At 37.0% G+C, this 12514-nt stretch overlaps 1 protein-coding gene across 2 annotated transcripts in view; it reads left to right on the plus strand.

Moving 5' to 3' along the window:
* The window catches only part of LOC104020628 (excitatory amino acid transporter 1), a 93244-nt gene that overhangs the window by 18105 nt on the left and 62625 nt on the right, over positions 1 to 12514 (plus strand). For both annotated transcript variants that reach the window (XM_087770754.1, XM_087770755.1), the window contains one exon: positions 457 to 594. In XM_087770754.1, the coding sequence (XP_087626880.1) occupies positions 457 to 594 (138 nt within the window). The remainder of the gene's footprint in view (positions 1 to 456; positions 595 to 12514) is intronic.

Consider the following 12514-nt stretch of genomic DNA (forward strand, 5'->3'; position numbering starts at 1 on the left):
CATAGAGCGCGACTCCTCCTCCTCTTCTTCATCTACATCTACAGGATCAGGCCCCACAGAGAAAACAGGCATGGACAAGACTTCTGAAGGTTGGTGGCTAGTATGTATATGCATTGCATATATGATTACACTCAAAATCCCAGAAGTCAAAGCACTCAGCTGCAGTAGCAGGGACTGTTTCCTTTTCATTAATGCTTAAGATGTACCTTTTACATTAATCCAGATTTTAAAAAATAGCAACAGAAATAACTTCTGAATCTGTTACAGTAAAAAGTAATTTACTGGCTTCAGTAGGACTACTCATATAGGTAGTTGATATTTGAGTGCAATCTGGGTTATAGTAAAAACCGCATGTTACAATCAGATACGTCAAGTAAGTACTTATACAGATATTCATGTTCAGATGTTGCTACTACTGTAAAAGAGTAAGTCATGATATCTTTTCCCTCTCTTCAGGTATAATCCTTGGATTTTCTCTCCAATCGTATAAGATGAGCTATCAGGAAGTCAAGTACTTTTCATTTCCAGGAGAACTACTCATGAGAATGCTGCAAATGCTGGTCCTGCCACTAATTGTATCCAGTTTAGTCACAGGTAAAAAAAGAAACAGTTTCTTTGTTCTGAAGTTTTCTTTTAAATAATTTGATAAAGATGCACACACCAAATCATAAAAAAATTAACATTTCATGTGCTAGAACAGAAATTTTATAATCTGCAGAAAGAGATACCGCTGCTATTGCTGTTTTAAGAGACATTATAACAAAAGGTTTGAATTAATATACACAGAAGCTAAAAGATGCTTTTCCCAGTTTCTGTATTCAAATAATACCCTTCTTTTTGATGTTTTTTTTTTCTTTTAAATTCTTTGGAGCACTTTATCCTTTTTAATGCCCCTTTTTTCATAACAATCATTTACATTATTATATAAAGGTTTTTGGCAAAGAGAAATGATATCTATGAGCTTTGTCTTATTATCATACAAGTGCCTTACAATGTTAAGTGGATTATTCTTAAAGCTTCCCTTTGAAGTAGAGACATTTATTTTCAAGGTGAATAACAACATTTTAAACTTCCTTAGTCAGGCAGGGAACAATCACAGAAAACTCAATGCAATTCAAAAATGGCAGATTTAATTCTTTTTAAAAAATCTTTAAATAAACCAGGACTTTTTTCATGGGATTACAAAACCAGATTACTTTCCCAGTTTATTGCTAAAAACTGGAAAAACTGTTTTCTACACTGAACAATACCTCATTTAGCACACAAATGGTTTTAAAAAAAAAAGATGCTCTTACATATTTGCTACAGAACTCATACTCAAGTAAATATACAGGTATTATTCAATATCTAAATAATAAACTATAACCTTTACAGGTATACTACTGTGCAATTTTATAGACACTACTGTTTTGGGTTTGTTTTTTTTTTACACATTATAGAATAATTCATTGGATAAAAGTCTTATGCTTCTCAAGTCAGTCTTAAGAGCACTCTTGACATGACCCAAATCTCTTATTTCCTGTATTTTGTTTGGCAAAGTTGTAACCATAAGATTCCTCCAGAGTCTTGCATGCTGGTAATATTACTTCTTCTGACTGTAAATGATCTGAATAAATATTTTTGCTGTTTGCAGACATGACAATGTCTCCCAGATACGATGTTCTGGGTTTCCATTTGTATTTATGTAAGTGTGCTCAATATAACTGATTACGACAATATTAGAACATATGGTCTCTGAGGTGTTAGAAATAGGCTAGGCATGATTACATTCCTTCACAAATTTTTTGAATATCAAAGAAATTAAAACAATAAAAATGAAGTAATAATTATAGAAGCTATGAGCTGTTATGTGACAGATAAATTGAGAAAGTGAAGAGTTTTGCTATACAGGTAAACAGTTCTGACAGTTATTCAGAGACTCTTGGGAAAAAAAAATTATGAAAGGTGAAGTCAACCAGTCACATTTCTCTATAGCCTGTTTTGGTACTTTCATGAAAGAAACAATGCAGAATCACATTCAAAGGTTTTTACTCTCATTTACCTTATGACTTACGATTATTGCACGTGGCTCAAGCAGGTATGCAGTTTTCTCCATGAGATTCTATCTTCCGATATGTATGTTACCAGGCATGTACTAACATCTCCTTGGGAGAAAAAAGAGGTTATTTACATACCTTTCATCTTTTACTGATTATAGGAAAATATGATTATATGAATATCTGTTTTCTTAATCTTTTTGTGGTTTAGACGCAAATCCAACTGCATACTCTGTGCTGGTCTTTATTCTCTACAGTCTTTCAAATGGGAGAACTCCTAAGTCAGCAATCCCAATCAGTATCTCTTACAAAGTCAAAGGCAAAATTAAGGTACACTATATGGGAGGCAGCATAAATAACCAAAGAAATAGATGAAATATTCCCATTTGGATTATTTTATGACCAAATCTAGCCTGAATTCTTATACAAACACAAGGCTGACAATTTTGCTCCATTTCTGTTTTGAATTTGCTGCAGTTACAGGAGTTCAAAATATTTTACACCTTCTTATTTCATTATACCTTAAAGCATTTGACATAAAAAATTTGCTTGACATAATTATTTTAAAATATGCATTGTCCCTAAAAAGTATATAAAATAAATATATATGCATATGCTAACAATTCAATCCGTCATGAAATAGGCAAAGACTGAAGGATTTGTACCAGCATTAAGAGCACTATGCATTAACATTTTTTGAGCTGTTACATCAAGATAATAATGAAATTGAAATTCCAGTCCTTAAAACTGGCCCACAAGTTTTATCTGCATATTTCAGTTAGGAAGACAGTTATTCACTGAATATAAGGGCATGAGAATGAGGTACCTTTTCTTAACTAAACGATATATTTCCTGAAATCAAATTCACAAAAATGATTCATGACCAGTCTTTATAAAAAGCATAGTTGGAACATAACATTTGTGACAAATATTAAAGCTAGAGAAATTTTCTAAGGGTTATTTGCAAATATTTTGCACAATTCTGCTTATAGCTCAGTTTAACAGATGTGCTGCATCTCCTTTCCCAAAATTTCCCCCAAAAGATAGGAAGGTTGGAATTTATTTGTATAGGGACTACTACTTTTAAATGCAAGTAAACTAAGATTAAATTCTGTGCATCTCTTTCAAATATCTTTGTCTGGTAAAGTATAGCAGAGCATAAAGAACCCAGTCAAGATCTGAGACCAATTTTTGCTGTACATTGCACAAACAGTAAGAAAGCATCCTGCCCTGAAAAATTTACTAAGATAAATCAAGTTAGGGAAAGAGAAAGGGAATGTAGAAACAGTGAAACAGAGAGGCCTGCTGGCTTCCAAAGATTATACAGCAGATCAGCAATAATAGAATCAAGCAAAGATCCCATTCATGAATACCAGTACAATGCACTGTGCATTAGATGATAATGCTTGTTCAAATGGTTATTGGGAGTAACACTGATATGGTACAAATTAATCTTAATCACAGACCAGGATTTTGTGTGCAAAATCCTGTAAAAACACAAAGAAAAAGACTGTGAATTTTCTTACACAAAAGAAGGCTGTATAGTAAAACAATTTAGAATGCTGCTTTATACAAGTCTTTCACATGGCTCCAAAAATGTCTGTATTTCTTCCAGTTATGTCTACCACCTAGTGTTAACTTCAAAATAGTGATGTATTGGGTGCTTTACTTAACTGCTCTGTGAATGGGTCCTATTCACGAGAAGTCCCAGCTCACTCCATATGCAGGCAAAACTCCCAGTGAAGACAATGAGAGTCTAGGTCTCCTGACTCACATTTTGCTTAGGCAAAACCTCCATTGTCCAGTGACTGCTTTGCTCAATGAGCAGTGATTCAGAAGTGCTGAATAGGAACCCAGTCAGCTGTGCTTTGATATTAATTTCCTGATGATTCATTAATTCTGTAAAATCATTATCGAATTCTTTGTACAATTATCCAGCAATTTTGGTTTAGCCTAAACATTAAAAACACATCACCTATGAGAATGCGTCATCTTGGGAAAAGTATCCCTAAAGCAGTATTTTCTCTGAGATCTGAATACTTCTTGAAAAGTATTTGTTACTCTCGACTTCCTGCTAAGCCCAGGAATTTGAAAGCATTTAATTCTTTGATCAGGTTTCTGATAAGTTATTAAAGACAGAATTCCAGTCATTCAGTGACTCAAAATAGGAGAATAAAATAAGAGATGAATGAAATGAGACAATCACATTCAGCTGCTTTTGTCATGCTGTATTCAAACAGCTTAAAACAAGATATGTGAACTTTGTATAATCGCAAGCTATTAAAGTCTACAATGATTCAGTAACAAATGAAACTCAGAATTCCTGTTTGCACAGAAAATGTAGTTAGAACAGTTGAAATCTTGTTTGAACTGTAGGAATAATATTTTACTGTGATAGACCTATGTGAATACCATGAAAATAATATATGCTTTGCCTCAGATTAAATTTTTTATTCTGTATTTTATTAGTGATGTGTGAAAAACTTAATTTCTTTTTTTCCTCTGATTCTTTATATGTAGTGCAAATCCTACAGATTCTTTATATGTAGTGCAAAAGAAGTGTAAAAATGCTACTAATTTCACTTCCCACTAATCCCACTGATGTGAATGTTTGTGTAGGTTGTGTATATTTAATGTTTATTCTCTAAACATTTTGATAAGAGGCTATTTTTTACACACTTACAATGTACTACAAAATTATACTCTAAATAGATATGAACCATAACCCTTAATATATTTTATATGCATTACCAGAAACTGTAGGAACCATCCAGAACAATGAGTCCTATCTTCCGCAGATAACTCACTGCTCTGTATGATGTGGGAGCAATGATCCAAAAAGTATAGCTCTCTGCATACCACAGAACTTCCCTTGGATTACATTAAAAATTTAGATCTTTAGTACAAGCCCCTCAAAGCCTCAGAAATGACAGCATAGTGTAGAAGACATGAAGCACATTGTATGTGAATCAGATGAATGTGTTTTCCCAAAAACTTGGGTCCGTTACCCGGTGTGTGTCGCCCAATTTACACACAGAGTCGAGGTATTTTCCTTTATTACGTAAATGCGCAGATATGGGTGCGTGGTACAAACCAGCACACCATTGGTGTAAACTAACAGTTATTTATACACAAGATTTTAACATCTAATACATATTCATTGTCACTTTGTTAAACGATTGGCTAAAATTCTTCGCCTACCACGTAGATTACTACGCATGCTGACTATGATTTTCGAGACCTTTACTTCCTTAATCTTTTAGGTCGGTGGGTTTCTTGAGTGGGTGGTCCTTGAGTCAGTGGTCGTGATCTCCCCCTGCCGGAATTACCTTTCCCCTAAATTCACTTAACTTTGGCAACATTAAGCAGTCCTTCACGGGCTGTTAACAAAGCAGACTATCATTCATTGGGGTTCTTTGTTCTGAGACAGATATCCTGTTTCACGATGCCATAGTATTGTTAGGGTAAAATTAGGGTAAAATGAGCAAGGTTAATCTTTACTGACATCAAATATATTAGTGGGGAATTTATTAAATAGAAATCTTTAGATAATCCTGGACAGGCATTTTGTCCGGTATTCTGGGATGGAGATTAGCTAGGTGTCAGATTTCCATTGCCAGTAATCAATCAAAGTTTTGCTTTCACTGGGATTCTGGTTCTTTCCTTTTCCCCATTAGGTATCCTATCATCCTCTTGTATAAGATCATTTTTAGACATAGTATTCATATAGAATATTCCAACACTTTTCCTCCTTCAAGACAAAGCTCTCTGCTGATGGATCTTTTCCTTGTAGGTTTTTTACTTGCTTTTAATAACTTATTGAGGTGCTGTTTTGTTGGGTTTTTTTTTTTTGAGGTAACCTTTTCCTACCAGATTTTTCCTGTTGCTTATAATGTTGGCTATTGTGGTTGATGCAGGGTAATCACAGGCCTTCTTCCCATACCAAATTCTGGGTTCCTCATGATTCTTCCAGTAAACAACACAAACTAATCTCCATAAAAGCCCAAATTTCCATACAATCTTGAAAGGCAAATATAACTTCAAAATTATTATTTTTTCTGTGTCAGACTGTTTCCTGAACTGTTTTCTTCACATTGATGAATGTAAAAGAATCTATCACATCTCTTTTCATAAGTAAACAGTGTGTTCAAATGTTTACATTTTTTTCTTCTTTTATTGCAATTATGTAGATTACAATGAGAAAGCTGTTTGAAGAGGCTTACAAAAGATCTTTTAGCTTCCTCTTGATTACTATTTTTTTTAAAAAATTTATTACTAAACTGCTTTCCAGAGGAAGGTTTCAGCTCTGAACTTCTAAGCACCGTTAGAACAATTTACAGTTCTATTCATTTTCTGAGTGCTTCAGATAAGAGTCCTGGAGAAGAGACATATTCAGTTCCCTCAGTAGGGCATCAGTACATGATAATAGCCTCTCCCAGTCTCAAGATCTCAGAATTATTCTCTTCATTCTGGTACTTTTAACACAGTACAATACAACACAATTGTCAGAGTCCTCATACATCACTTCCAGCTGAGCTCTCGCCCAGGATGGACAGCAATCTTCAAGTAGCAACATATTTTCTATTACAATCTGTCTGTGTCTCTGTCCTGGCTTCAGCTGGGATAGAGTGAGTTTTCTTCTTGGTAGCTGGTATAGTGCTGTGTTTCGGATTTAGTGTGAGAAGAATGTTGATAACACACTGATGTTTTAGTTGTTGCCAAGTAGTGCTTACACTAGTCAAGGACTTCTCAGCTTCCACTGCTCTGCCAGGTGCACAAGAAGCTGGGAGGGAGCACAGCCAGGACAGCTGACCCAGACTGGCCAAAGGGCCATTCCATACCATATGACGTCATGCTCAGTATATAAGCTGGGGGAAGAAGAAGGAAGGGGGGGACGTTCGGAGTGATGGCGTTTGTCTTCCCAAGTAACTGTTACGCGTGATGGAGCCCTGCTTTCCTGGAGATGGCTGAACACCTGCATGCCGATGGGAAGTAGTGAATGAATTCCTTGCTTTGCTTTGCTTGCGTAGCTTTTGATTTACCTATTTAACTGTTCTATTTCATTTTACTTCAATTATTAAACTGTTCTTATCTCAACCCATGAGTTTTCTCACTTTCACCCTTCCGATTCTCTCCCCCATCCCACCGGGGGGTGGGGGAGTGAGTGAGCAGCTGTGTGGTGCTTACTTGCTGGCTGGAGTTAAACCACAACACTCCCTTTTTTTTCTTTTTTTCTTCTTTTTATTAAATTGCACACTTCAGTTCTTATTCAGCAGAACATCTCTATAAAGAAAACTGTTTTCAGAGCATGTTATATTTGTTTGGTTTCCTTGACATGCTCTCTGAAAATAAACATGCAGACATATGTAAAACTTGTGTGCAAGTAAGAGTATGAATGTGTATAGTATATGTGTAAAGTAGAACCACAGCAGTCATTTTGAAAATACAGTTTGTAACAGACTACAAATGTTATTGTATATTATGGTACATCAGAGTATAGCAAAATGAACATAAATTTTCAGTTATTTTTTCATGACTTTTTATTTTTATTTGCTAAAGACATTATAAGCAATTGCAGTAATATTTAACTAAGTTATTTCTAAATTTTAAAAGATGAAATTGCCATTCATGGCACTTTGGAATTTTTCATTCTTAGCAAAACAGCATGTAGCCTTCACATAGAATCAGAGAGTCATAGAATGGTTTGGGTTGGAAGGCACCTTAAAGATCATCTGGTTCCAACCCCCCTGCCATGGGCAGAGACGCTTTCCACTAGACCAGGTTGCTCAAAGCCCCATCCAGCCTGGCCTTGAACACTTCCAGGGAGGGGGCATCCACAACTTCTCTGGACAACCTGTTCCAGTGCCTCACCACCCTCATAGTAAAGAACTTCTTCCTAATATCTAATCTAAGTCTACCCTCTTTCAGTTTAAAGCCATTACCCCTTGTCCTATCACTATGTGCCCTTGTAAAAAGTCCCTCTCCAGCTTTCTTGTAGGCCCCCTTTAAGTACTGGAAGGCTGCAATAAGGTCTCCCCGGAGCCTTCTCTTCTCCAGGCTGAACAACCCCAACTCTCTCAGCCTGTCCTCATAGGAGAGGTGCTCCAGCTCTCTGATCATCTTTGTGGCCCTCCTCTGGACTCGGCTCCAACAGGTCCATGTCCTTCTTATGTTGGGGGCCCCAGAGCTGAACGCAGTACTCCAGGTGGGGTCTCATGAGAGCGGAGTAGAGGGGGAGAATCACCTCCCTCGACCTGCTGGCCACGCTTCTTTTGATGCAGCCCAGGATACAGTTGGCTTTCTGGACTGCAAGCACACATTGCCAGGTCATGTTGAGTTTCTCATCAACCAACACCCCCAAGTCCTTCTCCTCAAGGCTGCTCTCCGCCCAGCCTGTATTTGTGCTTGGGATTGCCCCAACCCATGTGCAGGACCTTGCACTTGGCCTTGCTGAACTTCATGAGATTCACACGGGCCTGCCTCTCCAGCCTGTCAAGGTTCCTCTGGATGGCATCCCTTCCCTCCAGCGTGTTGACTGCACCACACAGCAGTCGGCAAACTTGCTGAGGGTGCACTCAATCCCACTGTCCATGTCGCCGTCAAAGTTGTTAAACTGTGCTGGTCTGAATACCGACCCCTGAGGAACGCCACTTGTCACTGATCTCCACTTGGACATTGAGCCGTTGACCGCAACTCTTTGAGTGTGACCATCCAGCCAATTCCTTGTCCACCGAGTGGTCCATCCATTGGATCCATGTCTCTCCAATGTAGAGACAAGGATGTGTTGCGGGACAATATCAAATGCTTTGCACAAGTCCAGGTAGATGACGTCAGTTGCTCTTCCCTTATCCACCAATGCTGTTACCCCGTTGTAGAAGGCCACCAAATTTGTCAGGCACTATTTGCCCTTAGTGAAGCCATGTTGCTGTCACCAATCACCTCCTTATTTTGCATGTGCCTTAGCTTAGTTTCCAGAAGAATCTGCTCCATGATCTCGCCGGGCACAGAGGTGAGGCTGACTCGCCTGTAGTTCCCCGGGTCTTCCTTTTTTCCCTTTTTAAAAATGGTGGTTACATTTCCCCTTTTCCAGTCACTGGGAACTTCACCGGACTGCCACGACTTCTCAAATATGATGGATAATGGCTTAGCAACTTCATCCGCCAGTTCCCTCAGGACCCTCGGATGCATCTCATCAGGTCCCATGGACTCTTGTGCACCTTCAGGTTCTTTAGATGGTCTCAAACCTGATCTTCTCCTACAGTGGGTGGTTCTTCAGTCTCCCAGTCCCTGCCTTTACATTCTGCGACTTCGGTGGTGTGGCTAGAGCACTTGCTGGTGAAGACTGAGGCAAAAAAGTCATTGAGTACCTCAGCCATCTCCATATCCCAGGTAACCACGTCTCCCGTTTCCTTCTGGAGAGGGCCCACGTTTTCCTTAGTCTTCCTTTTGTCACTGACATATTTATAGAAGCTACATAACATATGTAAGCAAATATTATTGCCTCTAAAGGACCGCAACATGGGAAAATGGGTTTTGTTTTGGTTGATATTTTGTGAAATAGAACTGTGAAAGTGCTATTAAAATCATAGTGAACTGTGTGTTTCTTGATGTTTTGTTTTTTCAGATTTGAACCTTAAACCTGTAGCAGGCTGAAGCAGTTTGAGTTTAATAAAATAATGACTTTTAGAGTAACTACTGAAAAAGAAAACTAGTATAAAATTTCTGCATAAGCTGATTAAAATCAAATAGTAAGATGAAATCTCAATTTACTGTGGAATATTGGCAATAAAATTCTATATATGATGCAACTTCTGTTCTTTACATGGAAAATGTTGTATGAACCAACCACACAGGTGTAATGCTGTCTGAATAATCATGCTCAGTCTGAAAATTCAAACTAAGTTATTCATATATGCCACTATGTTGACAAGTTTCTGAACAAGAAGACGAGACATATCCAACCAGGGGGCTAACTATTGAAACTATTTAAACTATTTGAATGTATATTATTCAACCCTTACATGGTATGAACTTTTCCTTTTTAAATGTAAAATGAGAGAAATTATTCTAGTGACTTTTACCAGATGCTAAATTAACTGTGAGAGTTAGAAGGTTTTGAGGTAATTTTTAATCATCATAAAAGTAGCAGAAAGTGTCCATCCTTGCTAGTATAGATGAATCAACATCTTCCTACACTGTAATGTTAAGATCTCTTGTAGATACAAGCTTATGATTTTAGTTTGCATTAGCATAAATCAGTATCTTTGACTGTGTTGAAAGCTAGATATTTTCAAAAGGTGTCACTGTGGAGGATCCTGTGAAACTTGTGTACAGTAGCTGATTTTTATCTTGTTCAGAAGATATTCTTCAATCTGAGATAACGTGTTAAGGTATCCACCAATTGCTTTGGATATTTCTTAAGAAAAGATCTTTAAAAAGACCATCACCCTCATGAATATTCTGTAGGTGGCCATTTGATCACATTACTTGCTAGGAACAGTCCACAGAAGACTTTTCTGACATCTATATTTGCTTTTTATGACCCAGGAAAGTTTGCAATTTTGTATTAAGAGCTATATGTGGCTTTTGAATGAATCCTTGACCAACAAGTGAGATTACTGGAATATAATCTGGCTACACAATTATCTATGAATTGTTTAGGAACTTTCCTGTTTCAAAACTCCTTGTTGCTTTGTAACTTGAACCAACTCACAAAAGGATCCAACAAGCATCAGAGCCAAGTAAGAATAAAAGACAGGAGAGTGCAGCTGGGAGCAGAAAGGTGGGCAGAGTTGAGGGAAGACGACCCTTTGGAAGAGCTGAGGTCTTTGATGGTCTCACCCATCATATGAAATTAACTGCCATAGGATATGCAAATATTGCCAGGGAAGCAAAGGAGCATGTTTAAGCATATGTTGTGTTTACTGACACACACAGAACTGTTTTTCCATTGTTTATTCATTGTTTATTTGTGCATCAGTCCTTGACTACAATACTAACTCCTTTCATGTCAAAGACAGTCTTAACAGTTCTCAAATGTCATTCATGTAATTTTTTAAACGCCTTTCGGATGAACTTCATTTCAAAAACAACTTTGGTATCATGCATAAAGCAAATTCAATATATCTTTCAGAAAGCTGTAAACAGTTGATTATATGTATAAGTCCATTCATTCATTATTTAATATCCTTAGCTAGTACAGTTTTTTATCTTTTGGGCTGAAACTACAGTGTCTGTAAATGCCAAGTGCTGATTTTTTTTGGTCATAGACAAGATAATGTCCATGTTTGCTATGATAATAATAGAAAGTTTTAATGTCATAGATTTTGGTTTTTAAAAAGATATCCTTCTCTTCCTGAATTTGATCACAAACAGCCTGGCCTTTCCTAAACAAACAAGCAAAAAGAGCCTTCCCCTTACAAATTACGCTTTCTCCTTTTTCTAACAATATAATATGTAAGATAATTCCCCGGCTTTTTTCTGTACTCATACATGTGAAAGTCAGTACATGCACTGACTTTTAAATCACAGTAGTTCAGTACAAACAGCACAACTGATTAGCAAATATGCAAATAGAAAAGTTTTGGATTGAAGGAGTTGGGACAGAAAAGTCTTAAAAGGGATCCTCAAAGAATAAATGCATTAGGACCACCTTTATATACTGTTTATCTAGTTTTACTGCCACTATAGCTTATTCTGTTAAACTGACTAGATCATGTCATTTGGAAAATATTTTTTACAGTATTTTGGGGCCATCAATATAACATTTTGCAGTATATTTGAATAAGGGTCTTGTAGACAGGAAACCATTAACTTCCTTCTCCCTCCTGCATTTTCTCATTGTAAATTCTACCAAGATTAAAACAAGAATGTTATTAGAAAAGTTTAGTATTGCAATATTTTTGCCATAGTAACTCTCAGGAAATTTTGGGGGAGACTGTTCTGAATAGCAACATCATCACATTTAAACCAGACATTCTTCTGGGTTCAGAAAAGCTTCCAAACCTCTCACTTCCAGCATATTAATCCATCACTGATTATATTACACACATATGAAATTTGAGGGACAAATCTCTCAGCTACATTTTTGCAACCTCATTAACGTCAGTCTGCCTTTCCTCTTTATGCCTGCCTCTCCCTTTTGTTCACAAATGTGGTAATGAGTGAAATCTTCTTGGTATGAATGTACAGTGTCTTTGTATAGTTAAAGTGGTTTTGTTTTCCTATTCTTTATTGTTTTCTTGATAAATCTGCACTTTGATCTTGAAGCTGCCTTACCCCTGGCAAAACTCTTGTTCCGGTGGCGCCTGTGGATTCTTTGTGAATGAAGAGTAAAAAGTAAAGTCTCCAAGCATATGAGAATGTGAGAGTTGTGATTCAGATGAAGCATAGAAATTTGCTGGTTTGTTTTCAGAAAAATGTGCAGTCTCTGGCAAACTCAGAGAAAAAATGACAACATTTCACATAGCTTACAGTAA

This window comes from Nipponia nippon, unplaced genomic scaffold (assembly GCF_047370975.1).
Source record: "Nipponia nippon isolate SJK-2023a ecotype South Korea unplaced genomic scaffold, ASM4737097v1 scaffold_33, whole genome shotgun sequence".
Classification (NCBI taxonomy): Eukaryota; Metazoa; Chordata; class Aves; order Pelecaniformes; family Threskiornithidae; genus Nipponia; species Nipponia nippon.